Below are 20,199 nucleotides of genomic sequence, written 5' to 3'. Positions count from 1 at the left end.
TCGGAGAAAGAGCAAAGGCAGTGATGGATAGAAAATGAGGCTGAATGCAGCTCAGATGAAGAAGATGAGAGAAGTGCTGACTTCACAGCAACACGTCCTCTTGTGCGCTCTATCAGTGGGAACACATCAGTGCTCATCAGACGCTGGTTCACGAGGCCAGACAAAAAAATCCAGCAAATAGTCTGGGAGGCAACAGATTAGACGAGGTCACACCATGCTAATGAGAGTCATTACTATCACATGATAGCCAAATAAACTAATTGCCAGCTTATTTACGAGACGGAGTGTCCTAAATCAAAAGGTTAATTACATCTGAGACAGAGTCCTTCACTGGAAACTGACCTTAAGATTTTGTTTCTTCCTTTGTTTTGTTGTTTTTTCCGTCCTCCTAGGTCTTTTCTGCGCCGGAGACAAAAGGCCACATCCAGATAGAATTGCCTGCTTGTTTCTTGATAAGCTTCAGGCGCCGAACCTCTTCTATTACTTTTTGTGTTGTTCCCAGGAAGTGCCTGGCTGCATAATTAGCAAAAGTCATCAGACAAGACTTGGTGCCACCAAGGACTTTATTTTTCCTCAAGTTTCTGCGCCCGAAGCTTTCCCCCAGCCACCAAAGAATGTTTGTTCTTCTTGAAAATTAGATGGGTTTAATTGCTGCGGAACAACAGCAAAACAGTCACCCCCTACAAACACACACACGCACACACACACACACACACACACACACACACACACACACACACACACACACACACACACACACACACACACACACACACACACGAGCGTGAAAAGTCTAAGATCAGCCCGGCTAATTATGCTAATAGCCAATTGCTCAACCATGGTGATATGTTTACTGAGGGAGTTGATGTGTTTCCTTTTGCTTCGTCATAAGCAGCCTGTCTATGGGTCCTCTGTGAAATCGTTGCACCTGAAGGCAAGAGGACTGTGCCCTCATCCATCCTGCCTAACCCATTACCCTTGGACAGGGAAGAAGATAAATATTGTTGCAGATGCCTAACTCTCTGCAAATGAGATTTTTCAAGCCAGATTTATCAAGCCTTGGCGGGGTGTTTAAGGCTCCAAAACTTGGCCCTCGGCATGATAAAATGGCAGCACATGTTTCTGAATCACCCACCACAGTGTTGTTGCCAAAGGGTTATGATGATATAGTCAACCGCCTTTTTCCTGTTGTGCATCATAGACGTTCCGAAGAATGGGAATCAAAAACCTAGCTTTTTTTTTTTTCAGTCCAAACTTGACCTGTCTCTCATCAAACACATGAACTCAAGGACGCAAGATAATTTGTTTTGTAATCAGCTTTCAGCAAACACAGACAGAAGGATGTCATTTTTCCGTGAATCACCTCCCATCAGCTTTAGAATCTTTGACGCACGCTTTGGAGCTTTTGCCCACACTAGAATTTGCAGAGGAGGCACTGATGGGACAGGAAAAATTCAGAGCCTGCAGTAAAAGTTGTGTATTCGAACCTGTTGCTGCCGAGCCCTGCTCCTAACGACCCTCTACAGAGCATCCCACGGTGAAGAGCCATATTTATGTTGGCAATATATGCGAAAGAATTAGGATCATAAAGCTCAGCGGCCACACAAAAGCTCTCAAAGACCACTGTTTTGTAGGTCCGGCTTTATTTATGCAACTGCAAACCCAAGTCAAGTTGTCTGCTTATATTTCAATCAAAACAATATTTCTTCCCATGCACAGCTTTGTAGCTGCAATGACTCGATGAGATTTACAACTTGAAAACACTTCTTTGCTGTTACTTTTCTCACTGAGCAGTTTTAATGTTTTGTTTCACCATTTTTTCCCCATATATTGTGGGCCAAGTGAAGTTGGGTTTGTCTCCCGCGAGGTCAGCGTCACCTGGAAGAAGCAGGAAGTGGAGAAAAGAGTGAAGCCTGCTTTCATGTCGCTATTTCAATCTATAAAATCAACCCAACTAAAAATTAACCTCTGCTGTATGTGAGCGATGGAAGAAATGAGCGCTGCACTCAGAGCTCAGGTTTCACCAATTACCCCCGGGCTCCTGGGCGGCCGGTGGCACGAAGGTGTTGAAAACGACCACACTCTCAGGCCATACATCATGTTTAGGCTCATTGTAGGGAAAAAAGGCACTTGTTACATCGTATATTTTATTCTGATACCTAATAAAGGTGTCAATTGACAATAATATGACAGTGCAGGGCAGGAAAGGTAGAAAGTCTAAGCTCAACTCTACACTCGTCCTCGTCGTCTCCGCGTCCGTGGGGACCTCTAACCAGCAGCAGCGGGGGTTGCTTGTAAAATAAACACAGAATTCAGGCTAAAGACTTTACCCGTCCTCCGAGCCGGGAGAGAAACGCAGACAGGAAGGCCACGTTTCATACTGTACATCTTTCCCCATCTTCGCTGCTGAGAGGGGAAATAATGGCATAAAAAGATGAGGGTAATGTCAAAACCCGAGGTGAAATCACAAAATAAAGGTTTTACGCACTGGGCACAGCTGGACCCGGCGCTCAAATGAAAGGCTCGCGCAGCGGCTTCACGACGGCGACCTTTGACCCCGCGTTTCCGCGGCAAATCAACACTCGCATCCTCCTCCTCCGTTCGCGCCGACAGGGAGCCTGGAGTTTCTGCAAATGAACGATCTGTCAGGAGGCTGTTTATATCCCCTCTCCCACTCCTTTATTTAACACTCTCGCATTAAAAGGGAAGAGCTTTTTAATTAGCTATGGACTCTCCTATTTTAATCAACTCACAAGCGGAGTCCAGCTGTGACAGCCCTGACAGGCGAAGACTGGTGACGTTCCGACCGCTGACTTTACCCGTGTAAAAAAAAAAAAAAGAAAGGGGAGACAGAGGGGACACCATTGAATTTGCAATCTCGAGCAGAAAACACAGTTTAGCGAGATAGATGGCTTTTGAATTAAAGTGTAGCCGCCTGTCTCCTTGCATTTTGAAGACAGACACTGCTATTCACTGCGGGAAAATACTGTAATCATTGATATGAAGTGTTTAGAAACACTTGCTCCCCCTGGACATTGTGCCCAAATGCAGAGACGCTGCTTTGTCGACATTTTTGCTGCATCCTTCGCCTTTTCACCAACCAAACGCTCCTTTTACGCCCGGATTGGCTTTAAGCTGTTAATCAAAACACGACAGTGAGAGTATAACAGAGGTTCTAGTTTCAGCTGTTTGATGTAGCTGCCAGGGAAACCAGTGGGATGCTTTGAATTTAATTTCCCCCTATTCAAGATGCAGCTTTTATTTACATGACAAGACCGAGCAGATTGTCGCCGTCCTTGGAAAGGATAAATGAAAGAAGGGAAAATATATACTCGGACAAATTAAACAAGATATTTGCCAAAGAGTATAGCGCCGCCGAAGGAGAGGGAGCTGTGCAGCGAGTGACTGCGACGCGAGTGGCTGTTTGATCCTTTATTACACGTAGGAGAGCAGCCCACTGTTAGACTATGATGTGCAAGCTGCTCCTCTCTCAAATTGTCATGCAAATACATTAGAGTCCCTCCACACTGCTCTCGGCGGACAATACTCATTAAACTAATTACACATTGAACCTAAACTGAGCGGAGCGTAATGAGCTATGTGATATTCGCGAGGAGCGCGGGCCACCGGGAGCACGGCGGCGAGGAAGTGGCTCCACACCTGCCTGGAACTGAGAGGTAGAGCTAAATAACGAGCTTCTTGACTGGTGGCGCGGGCCAATTCAGAAACTGTGATTCAGGGCAATTTGTATGCAACCAGTCTCACTCTAAAAAGCTGCAGAAGTCACTAAAGCAACAGAAGTTATAAATTATAACGAACATTCATTACATCCCACAACTTGATGCTGGGGTGTTTCCGGCTTGTGAGGACCCTGGCAATGAGCTCTGTAGCAGAACATGTAAAAAAAAAAAAAAAAGCCAAAGGATGACACACACACACACACACACACACACACACACACACACACGTACACACACGTACAGTAGGGTCACTCCCTCACAGCAGGCTGGCGCTGGTCCAGCGCTGCTTCCACCCAAGGTGTAGTGCAGGCGGAGTGAGAGTCCTCCTGTGCGTGTCCTGCTGTTTCACCAGCCCACAAGCGCTTTTTCTTAGTTTAAAGGTTGAGCTCTCGCTGGTCGGAAGGCGGCCGTGTGTACCAGGGGAGCTGCCATTCCAGATCAACGCGCTTATTATGAGCGCAAGAGCCACCAGAATGCTTCGGAGACAGTGATGACTGAGTGGAGGCACGTTCGCTGAAAGATTGGGACGATATAAAATCAATGAAGAGAAAACAGGTGTATTTACAGTTTCTAGTGCATCTTTAGATTAGACTCAGTGTCCAGTAGCATTGGAGTAAGGTGTGTTTCAACACATCCAGCTGTGGTATATGTCACATATGGATTACATGGATGCATTTCATGGAGGCCGCTATGGGGCATTTTGCACATAAGCGTGTTCTGCGGCGTGTTATTGATTGTTCGTGGCTCTAGGACACACACTGTGTTTTCTGCACGGGTCCAGCTCCACACTGCCTGCGCATTTGTGATCACTGGAGTCAAAAGTCTTTGTGGCTCCATGCAAGCTTCTAATAAACATGAGGAATCTACTCACTGCTACACTTATATATTGTTAATAAATCGGGCATGACAGGACGATTCGCTGTAGTGTTTTATTTCCCTACAAACTGATTCTCTGGCTTCGGCTTCTGAGCCGCCCTGCTTGCTTTCCTTCCCCTTTTATTTATTTTTTTTTATCCCCCTCCACGCTGCACTAAATGTATCCAGACTGGCTGTGATGGTGCGTGCTGGAAGTTTCCATGCATCATAATCGTTTCGCTAATTTACTATGCTAATTGACTAATTAATTCGGGAACAAGAGATTAGAAGGGGGCAAAAATACAGAAATAAATAAACAAGTAAAGCGTGAGCGTTACCGCCGGGGCTACCGTTTTGTTCTGACATTAGGGATGCAGACTGACTCAAATACTCCAGCATGTTTGCTTCCTTTGCCCAAGGCTAGCCGGTTGATGTGCTTGGTGTGCAGGAGCAGAGTTGGCATCCCTAACTTCTCACCACGGGACTCGCAAACATTCAGCCTCTAACTGCACGTTACGACACATCAATTGAACTCCAGTGGCGTGGTCAAACTTAATCGTTACGGCTGTGTGCACTTCCACTGATTTAGCTCGGGCTTTATTGCTGATCACCTCAAAATGAACACATTAAAGGAGGGGATGGTTTTGGTGTCACCGTCGTTTCAAGGATCCCAGTAGTGGGGAGATTTCATGAAGCAGAAAAGTAGAAATGCGCTTAATGTGCAGAGGGAAAACACAGCTCGATGTGAAAAACTTGTAAGAGGGAATAACTGATCTCAATCACGAAGACTCTAAAAGTGAGATTTTTATTTATCTGGTTTTTTCTTCTTTTTCTTCCTCAATTGATGCTTCAGTCATTGTCTCTTTGTGTCATTGTTATTAGAAACCACTAGATGGTGTCCACAGCAATGGATTTTAGAGTAGAAGAAAAAATCTGACGTCTCCATATTAACACTTTGATGTGATGTTGTCACCAAAAATGACCTTTGACCTTTAGAACTTTTATAAAAAGCATGTTTGCTTTTTAAATAATGTTGCTAAGGTTTAGAAGAGCATCTCTCCACTGAAACTATAACTGGTGACTCGGGTCAGAATCATTGCCGGTGCTTTGCAGCAAACATTTAGATTTATGGACTGTATATATAATATAGATTTTATGAATCATGAATAACATAATTCATAAAATGCTCTGTCATTACTCAAGAACGATCCAGAAGAAGCACAGTTCATCTACATCAGAGACTTTCTTGTCCTTTTTAAAAGGATATAAACAAAAGAGGATCAAAATATTTTTTACTGTATGTTTATGATGAGTGAGGATGTTTAGATAATCACAGAGACCATCATAATAAAGAAGCCTCTACACTAGCTCTTCATTCGTGTGTCCACCATGGGGCAGAGTTGAGACATGGAGAAAGTTCGAGTGGAGCAGAGTGAAACTGCAGAGAACAATGGGCTCAGTGCTGGTGGTCTGCTGCTGCTGGAGCAGCTCCCTCTGAACCCCTTCATTTACTGCACTGTTTACATGCGCCACAGTGGCATCAGCGCAGCTTGGCCACACAGCAAAGCTATCTTGTGACGCTTGTCCCTCAAGATAAGAGGCTTTAATGGATGCGTTTAATGGATGTGGAGCATGGAAAAGTACAGACTCTGACATGAGTGTGTGTCTAAATGCAGGGTCCTCCTAATGTCAGCAGGGTCTGAGCACTCGGTGTCTTGATGCCGTGTTATAGTATAGTTCATGTTAAATGTGCTTGACAGCGTGATTTAAATATTTGGACTGATTTTGACAAAATAATGCATAATAATGTATCATGGAAACTAGTGAAACAGCTCATTATTCAATATAACACCCTTTCTAGACAATTTATATGTTCATGAAGTTGAATTTAAATCAGTGATAATGAGCACAGAGAGAAAGATTATGTCACCTCACTTGCTTAATATACTCTTATAATATACTCTTTGCTTAATATCACACTTCAATAATTCCTTTGCAAATTGCTCAATTTTTAGTTTTTAATTCTTTAATTACATCATTCTTCCTTATTTTTTATTGATTCTTATTTTAAATGTTTCCTTAAATCAGAAATTAGGTCCTTAATTTCTTCAATCCTTCCTTCTTCCTACCTAATCCATTTCTTCTTCCTTTTCTCCTGTATTGAGCTTTATACTGTGTTTTTAGCTTTAGGCATAGATCAAACGTAACAGACAATACAATGACAGGCTCATCAAATCATCTTATCATTAAAACTGCTGCATTGACTTCCCAGTGCTTCTTGAATTCACAGTCATGTTACGGTGGGAGCTCATCTCCCCTAATGATCATCATGAGAACCAGGCATGGGAAACATTCACTTTCAAAACATGCCGAACTTTACAAACCAGAGACCAGGGACCCCACGTTTGCCATAGAGGGGCGTGGTTTCCCCAAAATATTAAACATATGTTCATGACTAAACACAGAGGTCAGCATAACAAAATGTCAGCGTCGCTTTCCGAGAGGGGTATGGGAAGATGTCCCACACATGTTTCAAACTGTGGAGGGTTCCCAGTCATTTGCCCTATGGAGTTCTGCTTATGCTCATAATATTCAGCTGATGCATATAAGCAGGAATTTCATCATTTACCTTCAGTCATTGAATGTGAGGCTAATGGAGCCTGAGTCTCATAACTCGCCTTCCAACGAAGCAAATCATAGCCCATGAGAATAGGCAAGTAGTCATTAAACTTAGAATTGCATAATAGTGTACAACTCATGTTCAGGCCTAATCAATTCCAGAAACCTTGAGTGAAAGTAGGTTGTTATGAAATCGGCCCTCTGGGAAGTAAGGATGACAGGTTGGAACTGCTTTGCGTGAACCTGCCAAAGGAGAAAAAGAAATTAAAACTCTATGTTTATGTCATACAGTATATATACTGTAGACGTGGTACAGTCTTTAATGTCCAGCCAGGCATTAGGCAGAATTATGCATCATAATCTCTTTCTCTTATTGTGGTGTTTCAGTGAGTCCAAACAACCATTGTTAGCCTTGTAGTCCTTTCCTAATGTAATTAGCGCAGGGACGAGGACCAAGGTTGCGGGTGAGATCATCAACAAACTGAACTCCGACACCGGGGCAGAGGAGCGGTGTGGCGGTCTGAGCAGCAGGAGAAACGCACTCGGGGACTGCTGCACCTCGGTGTCCCGTGTCCAGGTCTATACGGCCCTTTTAATGCAATGAAACATGAGAAGTGGGTGGTAACTCTGTTAGAAGTGGCTAATGCAGCCGGGAGAAATGGAACAGGGGCCAGATTTGCAGGCCTCCTCCGCGCTCCGTGCACAGGCTAACCTGATTTGAGCGAGCTCTGAGACCAGTATCTGGCTGCATCACCTAGAGCCCGTCGGGAGTGATTGAATAAACGCGATGGACAGGTTTCCGTGAACCTATCGAGTGTGACATCTGTTTAGCATCCACGCTCATACACAGGTGGATCCCATTACCATCAGATGTAGGCCTTTACACTTCAAAAGGTGCGATCCCCGTGCTCGCCTGCTCGTATGTAACTGAATTAGCTTCAAATGATCAAATCTAGATTGTCTTCGTAGGAAACTGTTGAGTAGCGGCTGTAATTCTGAACGGACGAACTGAGGGAGGTTGGGCTCCACAGAAGTTTGGAAGAAACTCATTTTCAGCAGTTACCTCAGCTTGACTGGGCAGTTTCACCTGTCACAGATGGATATTTATGTGAGTGTGTCTATTTGTTTAAAGGAATGAATCAAGTGCCTATTTATTGCTTTAATTTGTAAAAGTAATTACTCATCTTTCGCAATGAGAAAGATGTCTGGAAATACATTCGAGTGTGTGGATTCGGAGTCTCCCACAGTTCATCCCCTAAGACGTATTAATCTTTATTAAAGAAAACAGCTTCGACTTAGAGCAGAGAGTAGCATTTCCCCTCTGTGAGGCTTTCAGCAGCTTATTGCTGTGATAATTGGGGCTTTACAAGGGAATTAAATGCCACGAATGAATGTAGAGGAAAGTCAATAAGACAAGACTTTAAATACCACAACAGAACACAATATCTTTAATAAAGCAAGTAGATACACACACAACGGAAACCTGTCAAGCTTTTAACACCTGAAACGAGCTCCCGACGGCATAACAATAAAACGCTTATCTTCTATATTGATTATGAGGCATTAATACAATAATGTTGAGGTTTATACATTTACCATCAGCATCAACCAAAGGTCTTTATATCTAAGCATCATATTGATCTCAAGTGTTCTCATTTAGGAATCCACTTAACTCGATGAAGACATAATCCAATAAAGATGCACACATTACCGTGCTTATTCTGTTTGTATTCATTATGATGCCATGTGCGTGGAGCAATCAAGTGTGTGTTAGCAGAAAGCCAAGATAGGACATGAGTAATAATGGAAAGAGGTTTAAAACCATTCCAACGATTTAATTTTGCAGCGAGAAAGGTTTTATTAAGGCTGATGCTGGTTGAGTCGACTATAAACTCCTCTTTATCCCAAAGGCAAATTTGAGCGGATGATTCTTGTCATAGTTTGCATTCATGCACAGAAACACAGTGCACCTGTCTGTGCACGCGAGCCTAGATCTGTGTGTGAGAACGGAGCAGGGCTGCGAACGCACTGTTGATGTGGACACTTTCCAACAACAGCCATGCGGCCACTTATCCAGTTCCTCCCATTGCAGCCTGTCTCCCCCTCCTCGGTGATTAATTAGAAAAGTGAGTGGAATTAGTCCATCAACAGGCTGAGGGAGAGGATGAAAATATTTACAGAGCTCATGCCGACACCGAGTGGGAGGACGCTCAGGAGATTGACCCTGAAAGTCGAATCGCCCGCGACTGAAGCGAAGATCAGAATGTAGAAAGATGACTTAAACAATGTAGTTTGATGCCTGGGGCGGTGGAAGACTAGTAGTGGAGCTCAATTAGCAACTCTGTCCTCCCAAAAGGTGCAAACATCAACCCACACAGTGTCGGGGGTCTGTGGGTTCCGGCTGTTCTCACTTCACTGTATGTCGACTTCCTGCTGCTGCTACTTCCTGTAGCTCCACTCCTGTTCGCATCCACTCCAGCTGCCTCAGCAGGGGGTGGATGGACCTCAGGAACACACGTCAGGCAGCTGAAGCAGAGGATCGGCTCCTCGTGACAAAAATGTGCGATTCAAACGCGACGCGTCCAACTGATTTATGCCTCCTACCGCACATTTCAGCTCGATTTGCAACATTCCTTTGGAAATTGTTTACAACATTCCCAACGACTTTGTTAACTGACGAGAAGACGAGGCCGGCAGCTACAGCTCTCAGTTATTACTGTACTGTAAAATGAAGCGATTCCACTTCCCACGCCCACGTTTTCACCTAAAGATGCATCGCGTCACTGAAAGTGCCTCGTTTCAGAACAGAACATTTAATTAGCAACTGAGGCACGCCCGTCCTTTAAAGGGAATAGTTGCTGTCGCTTTGGCAGAAATGCTTGATATGAGAGGCAGACATAATGTCCTGAAGCGGGGCTCCGGCAGACACACCAGGGAATCACACTGAGTTTCCATCGTGAGGAACGAAAATCAATTTTAGTGTTTCCCACAGGATTCGACTACACAGAAACGAGGAGGGGTCACACGCTCCAAAGCACAAGGGCATGCATTTACTGTGTAACACTGAATTGTCCCCTTGGGTTTTTGATATTGGAGCTATCCACCAACATGTAGAAAGAGCACACTGTAGACAGGCACCTTCCATACTGACCTGACATCAGTAAAACGGCTCCAGCCGGTCTGAGCTGCTGCTTGGCATTTTAACCTGCAGCAGCGATCGCTAGCTCTGGAAGCTCAGCAACACCACCACCAACACACGAAACCCCTGTTATGACCGACATGAAAGGCGTTACAGCATGTGTCAGTCAAAGGAGCAGCTCATATGAATGTGAACGGGACGCTGGCATCACTTCATTCGCGCTCAGGATTGAGCTACAGCCGACAGCAACAACGTTCGCGCCCTTTGACCTTCCTTTAGGTCAAGTAAACTCAGCGTCCCGGGAAACGCAGCCGAAGAACGTGATGACTAACAGGGAGATGACTCAAAGATGGAGGTTAGGGCTGTCTGGAGATGGGACGATAAATGTTCATGTCAGATTTGCTGGTACAGTATGTTCCTGTACTGTAAAAGGTTACTGCATCCGTTTACTGAGTCATTTATTGATGCACACGCAGGAATATATTCCAGTAGCTGTTATGGAGAATCGCCTTCCGCTAACATGTCCTTTTAAGGCAGGGACCTGGATTTTTTCTATGGCATCTAGTCCTTGGGTCGTTTCATCTGAATATTAGATGGACAGATAGAGTTTTATACAGGAGGCAGACTCCCTCCAATGAGCCTTTAATGTGCGGTGAATACGATGGGTTTTATAACAAGCCTAAATCTAAGCTGACTAAAGCACTTCTCTGGGAAAAATAGAAACTAGACAGACAAGGTTATTTCTCTTTCAGCGTACGTGGAACAGTCTCAGAGGGACCAACACCCACTCAGTCAGATTCTGAGATTACCAATATTTCTGCAGCATTTTCTTAAATCCGTCATCGCTTGTCACATCTTGTCCTTTTCTGTGTGATCTGTTCACTTCTGCTGTTCAGCCGGCTGTCTTGTTTTTGTTTTTTTTGGTGGTACCAGTTTCGTCCTCTTACTGGAATCCACCTCCATCCATTCGGTGCTCCAGAAGGTCACGTGACTGGTCATCGCTTGCAGCTGAGTTCAGATACGCTCATGCAGAAGGCTGCGGTTTCATAAACAGAGCCCTTGTCTCGAGTCGACAGGAAGTGAGTGGCTGTTACTGAATGCTTTTATATTGAAAAGTGGAAAGCTTCATTTAAATATTATATGTATTAATTATAACATATAACACACGACTGGGCTGTCGAACACCGAACCTTTTCCACTACATCTGTGAGAGCTGATGTGTTTGTTGATGCGACTCCCCCCTCTTCCAGAGGAGGCAGGTCCCACATGGGCTGCAGGGCTGTTGACTCATCTGAGTCACACGATGGGCATTTGTTGAAATATGAAGCACTGCTCCTTAAACAAACTCATAATCAGATTTAATGGATTTGTCCCCTTTTTGTTTTAATTTGCATGCGGGTCGGACTTCAAGTTCGAATTCCTCTGCCTGGTTTTTCCTCTTCCACATGTGGCAAGGTTTCCCTTCTCATGGGCGCTGGGCACCAGCTGTTTACACAAGGAAAGTCTGGCTGTGGATAAGAAGCGATTCCAGGTTCTTAGCGGGTGTGAAACTTTGTTGCACTTCACAAACACTCGGGCACTCGCACACACACACACACACAACGCTGCAATAATGAAAGTGAGTCTCAGACATAACGCACCGATGCTGACGAGCCACTCATGTACAATTTAAAGGAAATGAAGGAAGCATAAAACACTGAAATGAAATCACAGGAAGATGAAGGTGTGCGTTTGCACTCGTAGAATCTGTGTCTGTGACATCTTAAAGAAAAGACGAAGCACTTTAATAAACAGAATCAAACCTTTAGAACAACATCCTCACTTCCTTCCTTGAAGGCAACATTACCTCTTCCTCCATTATTGGCCTGTAATGCTCTTACAACAGAAGCCTAATAACTCCTCATGGCAGCTCACTGTTTTATTTAATTCAATAGGCATCTGACTGATAAACATCGCAGGAAGATGCGTACAAATAATAATGAATCCATCATAAATCAAAATCTTGATGGGAGAAGTTAGACTCAGCAAGTGTCCCTCTGTCTTTTTGCAACCTTGGGGAACCCCAACCTAAACACTGTGGCTCTTAGCGGCCCGGCACAGCCCCTCCCACCACGGCCTCTCACAATCTCCCCAACACTTCCTGTTTGTGTAAAGATTTGTTGTCTTTCACATATCAGTTCTCCAGCGCCGATCATGAGGAGTGCAGCGATTTTACATCACGGGGGTCAGCCTGCGGTTCAGCGATTTCCACGACGTTAAGCAGGAATTAAAACCCGGGGGTCAAAGGTCGGCCCCAAACCGGTTGCCTGGCAGGTTCGTATGTCTGGTTGATACAGTACCAACTAACAACAACACAGCTGACGCCACGGAACACGGCCCGTCCACGTCCCGCTGCCCCTCCCACAGGCAGCGCTAACAAGACAGGTCCGTTCGATGTGAGAGATGCAGTAAATGTTTTGCGGGCCTTGACGGCACCAGAGGGATGGTGCCAGAGCTGTCCTTGACACCTCCGCAGCACACTGAGAAAATAAAAGGCTTGTTAAAGTCACATCGGACAGGTCGTTTGTGAGCAGACCTGAGGGTGATTTATGTGGTGCTAGATGCTCAGGACAGTCAGGAGCTTTTCAACATATATGTGCTGGGCCCCTATACAGTATATACTGTACTGTATGCATATATACTGTATGCTAATATGTCTAGTTTAACAGCAGAAACTATTATTTTTTTCTTTTAAATATTTTGTTTATCTATGTATGTCAGCAGCACCATGATGCACTATATATCATGGTTTGGTGGCCGACAGCTATTAAAGATATTTATTTATTATGTGAACACTGGGATGATATATTCATCATCTGGACTCTGACCCCGTCGCTCCTCGAGTATTTCCCAAGTTGGCACCGCAGGGACAAGGGCTTCGTGCCGACGCTGTGGTGGAGGTGGAGCTTGTGGAGCGCAGCAAGCCAAAGGCATCAGCAGCGAAAGTATGTGGTGTACGAGAGAAAGAAAACAGAGGTTGCAAATATGCAGCGGAGTCCCATCCAACACACCAGCGCTAAGTGAGGAGGAGCCCTGGGAATGGCCTCCAGCTTCTCAGCAGGGCCCAACCTCACCTGACTGTACCATAGCGTTTGAGTTGAAGTCTATAAAGCCTGCCGGACCTGTGAGGGTCAATTCTACAGCGCAGCCGGACCGTGGAGGGTCAGGGCGCCGTACGCATTCCCACCTGTCAGGGGACTCCGATAACACCAGAGGCTGTCGCACAAGATTGGGCCGGGCGCTGGAACCGAGCTGCTGCTAATGAGTCGCACCTGTGCTCAGTTCAACATTTTATGTCTGCACATTTCACTTCGTGGGAAATCTGGATGTTTAATCCCGACCAGGTGCCGAGGGAACGGCGTCGATGCTCAGCAAGGAAACGCATCAGTTGAGCCGAAACACATGTTGGACGTTTTATTTTAATAAAGTGAAACGCAGTTTTTCTGCACTTTAGTCAGATCTCGTGTGAGTGTCGTGGGTTTATTTTTAGACTGGGCTGCAGTCTGAGCATTGTCGCTTTGCTCATCCCTCAGACCTCACACAGTATTGTGTTTCTTCAGCAGGTGTTGTTTGGCATTTTAGCGTGCGGCGTAAAAGGTCCGTGTTTCCCAGCAGTGCCACGTTCAGCCAGTAATTACCTCAGTCGTCGACTCATCCTACTGCAGCTTAGGTGCTAACGCGGCTAATCTGGTTAGCGGGATTTGATTAGCCAGAACGCCACCCACTGTCACACCTCCAGACCATGAGAACTTAAGATCAGGCCTCATCTTAGTTCTGACTCGAATATAATATTGTCCAGCTGATGTTACTTGGGTTTTAATAGGTGCATCAGGTGTGACTCATGGAGGACATTTGTTTTCCATCTTTCCCATTCGATGCTTTATTTACCACCGGATCTCAAATAACGGCCATCTGGTTCTGCTTTTGACTTGAGTATAAATTAGTGTTGTAGTCTGGGGTGTTGCAACAACATCCTGTCCTCGCTGAGAGTTATTTGTTAGGTGGAAAATACTGTTGGACGTTCAAGCCTTGATACAAATTGCCCCCACCCTCTGTGTGTGTGTGTGTGTGGGGGGGGGGGGGGTTGTTTGCACGTGCTAAAAATAAAGACTCCTTTTTATTACAGGTAGAATACTCCACACATGTGCCTGCTCTAAATCTCTCCCTGTCAAGGTAGCGTTAGCAACCCAACGCTCAGGCTCCACTTCCACCTCCGCTTCCGATCCTGATGCTCACTGACCCAAGGGAAGGACGAGCCTGCGGCGGCGTGTTGACAGGAGCCGTCGCTATCAGAGCCCGTCCACGCTGAGCAGAGGACAAGTGACAGCAGACTGTCATGGGATGAAAGACGATAACGGTGGACGAAGGGGGAGGTTGTTGAGATATTAGAGCAGGATCAACCTAAGTGGTGGTTATAATTACACTGAGATGATTACGCAACAGGTGCTTTGAACGTCTCCACGTCTCCAAAGCAGAGATAATTTTTATATGAAAGAGAAAGAAGTGTGAAAGCAGATATTAGAGGAGGGATAGGGTTGTGGGGGACGGGGGAAGTGTGTGTGTGTGTGTGGGGGGGGGGGGGGGGGGGGGGGGGGGGGTGGGGGGGTTGTTTTTTTTTTTTTTTTTTTTTTTTTTTTTTTTTTTTTTTTTTTTTTTTTGTTTTGTTTTTTTTTTTTTTTTTTTTTGTTTTTTTTTTTTTTTTTTTTTTTTTTTTTTTTTTTTTTTTTTTTTTTTTTTTTTTTTTTTTTTTTTTTCTTTTTTTGTTTTCTTTTTTTTTTTTTCTTTTTTTTTTTTTTTTTTTTTTTTTTTTTTTTTTCTCTTTTTTCTCTCTTGTATGTTTGTTTGTGTGAACTGCTGTCCATGGAGAGATGGGTTGAGGCAACATGTAGGGCTCCACTAGACTTCATTCATCACTGTAGTGTGTGTGTGTGTGTGTGTGTGTGTGTGTGTGTGTGTGTGTGTGTGTGTGTGTGTGTGTGAGAGAGAGAGGGAGAGAGAGAGAGGGAGCAGTGAGGGGGGTGTGAGTGGGTTTATGTGTTTCCTGCTCGTCTCGCTCCAGCAGTTAAGTTAAATCAGAGGCAGACACTGGCACACTGCGGAGCTGTCGCTCTGAAGGCATCAACAGCCTCCTGGTCCAGCGCTAGAGGTAAGAGTCCAACGCTGCTTCATCCTCAGGACGTTGCCGGAGCAACTTTAGTCAGTTTAACTTTTAAATAGCTTCATTTAGTCCAGACTAAGTATTTTAATATTGTTTAGCTAAAATGTTGAACGGTCGAACGCCAGCGCAAATAGATCCTAAAAGCCGCGTGTTGAAAGAGTCTGCGGTCGCCTTGGAAACTTGCAAATGTATCAAACGGAGGCAAAGAACAAAAGCAACGCGCAACAGACCTGACGAGTGCCACCTGTTGTCGCTGTTTGCTCTGGTTGTTCTGGTCCCCGTGTGTGCAGAGCCTGTGGAGCGCGATGAGGAGAATCCTTCACTCAACTATGCAAAACATACAGCGGACGGAGCCCACGGAGCCCATGTGCCTCACGCGGCGGCGCTCGGCGAGAAATTGATCGACTTCCTGATAAACAGTAGCTCAGCATTCCTGCGAAAAATCCTCACTTTAGGGGGAATTCAATCCGTTAGAATGGCAGGAGGAAAGCAAAGAAAGCAGAATGAGGAAAGGTAACTAAAGGATCTGTGTGTGTCAGGAATCTCATTTTTTGAACGTGAATGCGTGAATGTCGAAAATGGTTTCTTTTGCTCGTTTGGTTCACGAGGTCTCCTCCAACCCGTACCCTCAGCCTCTGCTCCTGCAGATGACAGGTCGTCACTCACGTGCCGTGTTGTTGGTGTCAGACGTCCGACCCGTAACGGTGGAGTCCAAACACTGTGTTCGCAACAACAGGATGCGGCCACGGTTGCAGAGCGCTCTGTTGCAACTGAAGCGAGGCCCAGATGAGAGGGTGACCTTGAAGTGGGAGGCGATGGCTGTGGCTCCCAGTCAGATGAACCCTACTTCATAAGACCACAACATAAATCATTAACTCCATGGACTGTTTTTTATTTGGGCCAGATGGTGGTGCTCATGTCAGGGCGGCCTGGTGCTCAGGCCACAGATAGCTCTGTTGATGGGAACCCGGCGAGCCCAGACTATAAGCTTAATGTTTATAGATGCAGCGTTTTAAGAAATCCCCAGGAGATCAAGACGAAAAAACATAGTAGGAGGATTAAAAATGTAGCGTTTCTATTGATGTCAGAACAGAAATGTCCCCAAACTTCCTCCTGCTGCTGGTGTTATGGTTTATTGTGTACAAGGAGCTCCCTGTTTGCGCGCAGCCCATTGTCTTGTCTGTTTGGTTCCTGCTTGTTCATGGACCTTGTGGAGTTGGTGTTTAGCTCATGTACAATAGCCTCTTCCTGCTTGTTCACAATCAACACGTCTTCCACGCCCCCTTATGTCGCCTCTGTGACGGACTACAGCAACTCAGCCTCTCACTGATCTTCTGATCACCGATCGTCACTGTGAACTCACGTGATTTTGATTTTCTCCCCACTTTTATTTTACAGCTGTTTCCCACTCTCGCATTAAGAAGCCCACGTGTGTTTTGGCGCGTTCCTCTGCATAGTTTAAAGTTACAGACGCCCAATTTAATAATTACTTGAGCAAAGAAAACAAGCCTGGGCTCAGACAGCTGCCTGGGAGCTTTACCTCTCCTCCGAGCGTGTGCAGGAAGCTCCGGAGGTATTTCTCCATTCTGTTGCCCTTGGCACCTGCTCGTCTTCCACACTTAACGTCCCCACATCTGCAAGCGATACGGCCGCTCCTTTTGTTTTGACGTCCACTTAAACCCAGTGGAACTTTAAACCGCAGATATGATAAAGTTCCTCAGAGGTTGGTTGGAACGCAGGTACAGGCAAGCAATTTTATACAGTAAGTAGGTTTAAAAGCACTGGCTCAATATTTTTCTTTTACAATTAATCATTATCTAGAGTGACTGAGATCAAATGTAATTATTCAAACTGCTTTTCATTATTGCTATTGTGGTGTGAGGCTGCAGAGAACAAAGCCTTGGATAGAGCGCCACCTGGTGATGGGATGAAGAATCAAAGCATGTCTCTGTTCTGGTGCCTACATTTTATTGTTTTTTTTAATTATCCATATGAGCTGTTTAACTTCCTTTCTTATGACATCTGTTTGTCTGTTCTGCTCCAGTGTAGCCTCAAACACTTTTTTTTTCTTTTTATCCATTTTCGTTTCATTAGTAAAGGCGCATCTTTGCAGCTGCAGTCGTACTGTAATATACACCAGGCGTGTGCTAATATTATTAAATCACACACTAACGATGCTCGGTGCGCTCCTCCACCAAACGAGAGCGAAGGGGAGACATTCTGCACATACAAATGAAGCCAGAACTCGCCCCGAGGCGAATTTTCCACAGCGCGCAGGTTTGATTTTCTCACAGAGCGCAGAAGTTTCCACAGAGCCGAATCCCCGCTGTCCTGTTTGTTTAGGTGTGTGCTGATTACAAGTTCTCACGCTGGGCACCATGTATCTGGGCGCACCGAGGGTTAGGAACGTGACACGTCTGTTACAGTGACTGGAGCCTGGGCCCTGTCTCTAACCCAGCCCGTGTTTAATGGCGTTGCTCCCCACCCTCGCCTTTTGCAGAGCACTCTTCATTAACGCGGGTCGTAACGCGGGCGTAAATGTCCTCCTTCCTTCTGGCCGTTCTGGCCGTCCGCCCCAGATGGACGCGCCATTCGACAGACATCGCCCGCTTTTACTGTCTTTGCCTTTCATTAGCTGAGAGGCGATTTAAGGGAGGAGGCAACTCGGAATATTGAATAACATGCAACATCTGGTTTTGATGGCTTCTTGTGTTTTTCTCCCAAATAGCGCCGAGCGCGAGGATGGCTTTAATGTGCAGGTCTTTAATGAGCTGGTGTAGGGTGAGCACTTTCATGGGCGCTCGCGTAGATTAGCTTTATGGCCCATGCCAGCAGTAATGACGCCTCCTCTTCTCGACTGCTCCTGACGTTCTGTTTCTCGTTTATAGGACTCGCCGAGGCCCTCGCCGCAGGCTCGTATCAGTCGCCACGGAGGCCCCCCGGCCTAAAAGTCCTAAACCCAGGGTGTGACCTTAGTAGGGAAACATGCAGAACACGACAGCAGGACAGACGAAGGAGGTGGATCTGGCGTGCGGCATGTCGGGAAGCCATAAATTCATCTTCACCCTGATACCGATCATCTACGGGTTCAACTTCGTCATAGGCATCGTGGGCAACAGCATGGTGGTGGCCGTCATCTACTGTTACATGAAGCTCAAGACGGTGGCCAACATCTTCGTGCTGAACCTGGCCGTCTCCGACCTCACCTTCCTCATCACGCTGCCCATGTGGGCCAGCTTCACGGCCTCGGGCTACCGCTGGCCCTTCAGCGAGTTCCTGTGCAAGGCCAGCGGCGGCCTGGTGATCTTCAACCTCTACACCAGCATCTTCTTCCTCACGGCGCTCAGCATCGACCGCTACCTGGCCATCGTGCACCCGGTGCGCTCGCGGCGCTTCCGCACGGCGGCGTACGCGCGCCTCACCTGCGTGGCGGTGTGGCTGGTGGGCTTCATGCTCAGCGTGCTCTCGGCCGTGACCCGGGGGGTGTACCGGATCAAGGACACCAACTCCACCACGTGCGGCACCCTCTACCACAGCGCCGGGGACGACGTGCGGTGGAAGCAGCTCCTGCTGGCCATCAGCCTGATGAAAAGCCTGCTGGGCTTCCTGGTGCCCTTCGTCATCATCATCACCTGCTACTGCCTCATCGGGCGGGCGCTGCTGGGGGCCAAGCACATCCAGAAGAGCGCCCGCTCCCGGGGGGACGAGGTGCTGCGCATGCTGGCGGCCGCCGTGCTGGCCTTCTTCCTGTGCTGGGCGCCCCATCAGGCGGTCCACTTCATGCAGCTGTTCACGCAGCTGACGCACGCCAAAAACTGCGACCTCGTGGAAATCATCGACACCGCCATGCCCTTCACCATCTGCATCGCCTACTTCAACAGCTGCATCAACCCCATCGTGTACGGCTTCGTGGGCCACAACTTCCGCAGAAACCTGCTGCGGCTGCTGCGCTGCTCCCGGGCCAGGGCGCCCGGGCCTCACCCGAGCATCAGCTCCAAGATGAGCGCCCTGTCCCTCCGCGCCTCCGAGGCCCTGGGGCTCACAGTCAAAGGTCCCGCCTCCTCGGAGGTCAAGTGAGGCGACGCATTACTCAGCACTGACCTCTGGAAGAGAGTGTGAGACGTGTCTCTTACCTGATTCCACGTGCAGAATACCTCTCCATAAACCACCAACCATCCGTCCATCCATCCATGCATCCACGCTGGCAGACGTTCACATGTTCCAAGTGCTCAGAAACGATTCCAACGCTAACAATCCATATCCAATACCATAAACCAGCCGTGCTCTGAAATGTGATGTCAGTTATTAATATATTCGCCTGTATAAGAAGTACCGGCATACTGCTGTACATGGTATTTGTGAAATTGTTCGCTCCTTGTGAAAATGCGTCGGCGTGATAATAGAAGTGCTGAAATGTTTCCAGGTCCGGTGGCGACAGACTGTGCAAACACGCGTCCTGCACAAAGCAAACACTCCAGGTTGGGTGGTTACTGACAGTATTGTTGCTATTTGTGATATTTGTGATGTTAATAGATGTTTTTCTACACTGAAAATGTACAGTTTGTAAATACATGAATGAAATAAAACCAATTACAGTCTTATGTCGATTTTTTATTCCTCCTCTAATTAATCATAACAATAAGTGACAT

At 46.4% G+C, this 20,199-nt stretch overlaps 1 protein-coding gene across 2 annotated transcripts; it reads left to right on the top strand.

Moving 5' to 3' along the window:
• The first annotated feature begins 15,371 nt into the window (after positions 1–15,371).
• On the top strand, positions 15,372–20,151 carry agtr1b (angiotensin II receptor, type 1b). Of its 2 annotated transcripts, none has more exons than XM_029149206.3 (2): positions 15,372–15,538; positions 18,439–20,151. In XM_029149206.3, exon 2 carries the CDS (start codon positions 18,536–18,538, stop codon positions 19,625–19,627), a length of 1,092 nt encoding a protein of 363 aa, XP_029005039.1. In that variant the 5' UTR covers positions 15,372–15,538; positions 18,439–18,535; the 3' UTR covers positions 19,628–20,151. The 2 variants fall into 2 exon arrangements, with proteins under 2 accessions (XP_029005039.1, XP_029005040.1); XM_029149207.3 differs by lacking the exon at positions 15,372–15,538 and adding an exon at positions 15,581–16,063.
• Positions 20,152–20,199: the final 48 nt, after the last annotated feature.

Source organism: Betta splendens, chromosome 4 (genome assembly GCF_900634795.4).
Source record: "Betta splendens chromosome 4, fBetSpl5.4, whole genome shotgun sequence".
In the NCBI taxonomy this organism is placed as follows: Eukaryota; Metazoa; Chordata; class Actinopteri; order Anabantiformes; family Osphronemidae; genus Betta; species Betta splendens.
Note: the sequence above shows the minus strand (reverse complement) of the source record. Positions and strands in the feature narration are given on the sequence as shown.

Coding starts and splice junctions, on each gene's coding strand:
- agtr1b (XM_029149206.3), top strand. CDS start 18,536: ATGCAGAACACGACAGCAGGACAGACGAAGGAGGTGGATCTGGCGTGC.